Genomic DNA, 1,779 nt, shown 5'->3' with positions numbered 1-1,779 from the left:
TTGACAACCGATGCTGGTGTGTTTACGTCCCCGTCACTTAGCGGTTCGGCAAAAGAGACCGATATAATAAGTACTGGGCTTACAAAGAATTAGTCCCGGGGTCGATTTGCTCGCCTAAAGGCGGTGCTCCAGCATGGCCGCAGTCAAATGACTGAAACAAGTAAAAGAGTAAAAAGAGTCTTGTTTTTCAATGTATTTAGACAAAGACGAGACAAACGTTCGTCATCTTTCTATATGGTCTCCTTCCTTTTCGATGCACTTGGTCCAGCGGTCCACAAGCTCACGTTTTCCCTCCAAGAAGAAGGTTTTCGGTTGGTCGTGCAACCATTTATGCACCGCTTCCTTGGCATCATTATCTGTAGGAAATCGATGACCTCGAAAACCATCATTGAGCGATCCAAATCTATGATAGTTGGAAGGGCCGAGATCTGGGCTTGAGACAGGGTGTTCCAGCGCCTCAAAGCCTAGATGGTTAGCAGTTTCAACGGTCTGCGCAGCAGTGCGTGGGCGTGCATTTTCATGCAACAACAAAACTTTCTTCAACAATAGGCTTCGGTGTTTGGTACGAATTGCTGGCTTCAGTTTGTTGGCCACCTTTCCCGCGGAAGACTGAGTCTTGATTTTCTTCGTCGATGGCGAGCCAGAATGTTTCCACTTCATAAACTTTATTTTGGATTCTGCTACATAAAGATGGACCCAGGTTTCATCTCTTGTGATTAGGCTGCTCAAAAATTCCTCGCCTTCATCAAGTAAACGTTAGCAGAACTCAATATGTTTGCGTTTGTGCTCTGCAATAAATTCTCTTGGCACCTATCTTGCATAGACTTTATGGAGGCTGAGTTCATCGTGAATGATTTGATAGGTAGAACCATGATTAATCAGCAGAGAATGAGTTACCTCATCGATGATAACTCACCGGTTCACCCTTATTATCTCTCGAGCTTGCTGAATCGTCCCATCAGTAGTGGAGGTTGATGGGTGTCCTGCTCCCCTTCTTTTACAGGGCTTAGAAAAATGAAGGACCGCCTCGATAATTGTATGAATCTAAGAGGAGAATATGTTGAATAAAATCATAATTAACTGATCCTCCTGTATTTTCTTTTACCCAAAGCCAAGAAATTTTCAGAACCCCCTCGTATATTTATGTATATGTAAGAAGCGGTACACGGTACTAGAAATCTAATAATCTACACCAAATCTTTGTTAGTGTAACTGGGAAAGTGGAATCGGAACTGGTTAGTTTGTATTGGTATCGAGTCGTATAAATTGTACTAATTCTCAGACAATATTTTAGCTATTTTTTACCCCCTACAGCATTGATAAACTTATTGTCGACTTAAATAATTTAATACAGTTCTATATGCCCGTGGGGCATATGGCGTAGTAGTTAAGAGCGCGGGCTACTAACCCCAAAATTCAGAGTTCGATTCCAAGCAGTGATATTAATAATAATAAAAAAAATAACAATAACATCGAAAAATACCTTAGGAATGAGAACCCAGGTTCGAAATTTTCCCAAGACACCTGAAGAAGGCTGGAGGGTATATCAGCCGAAACGTTGTGTTAACCAGAAACAAGATGAGAAGAAATGTCCGTCGAATGTAAATAATATAAATAATTTAATATTTTACAATTTGGTTTCTGTAACTATGCGTTTAATTGTTATATTTCAACCGAATGTTAACGGTATTTCGTCCGTCTTTATGGGGTGAGTTAGAATTCCTCCGAGGTTGACTTCGCCTTCCATCCTATCGGGGTCGATAAATAAGAACCAATGTA

The 1,779-nt window shown here is 41.0% G+C and overlaps 1 protein-coding gene across 1 annotated transcript; it reads right to left on the bottom strand.

Moving 5' to 3' along the window:
• Positions 1 to 222: 222 nt before the first annotated feature.
• LOC115214823 (histone-lysine N-methyltransferase SETMAR-like) lies at positions 223 to 660 on the bottom strand. Its single transcript, XM_029783853.1, has one exon. The coding sequence runs from the start codon at positions 658 to 660 to the stop codon at positions 223 to 225; it is 438 nt and encodes a 145-aa protein (XP_029639713.1).
• Positions 661 to 1,779: the final 1,119 nt, after the last annotated feature.

Source organism: Octopus sinensis, linkage group LG8, assembly GCF_006345805.1.
Source record: "Octopus sinensis linkage group LG8, ASM634580v1, whole genome shotgun sequence".
In the NCBI taxonomy this organism is placed as follows: Eukaryota; Metazoa; Mollusca; class Cephalopoda; order Octopoda; family Octopodidae; genus Octopus; species Octopus sinensis.
Note: the sequence above shows the minus strand (reverse complement) of the source record. Positions and strands in the feature narration are given on the sequence as shown.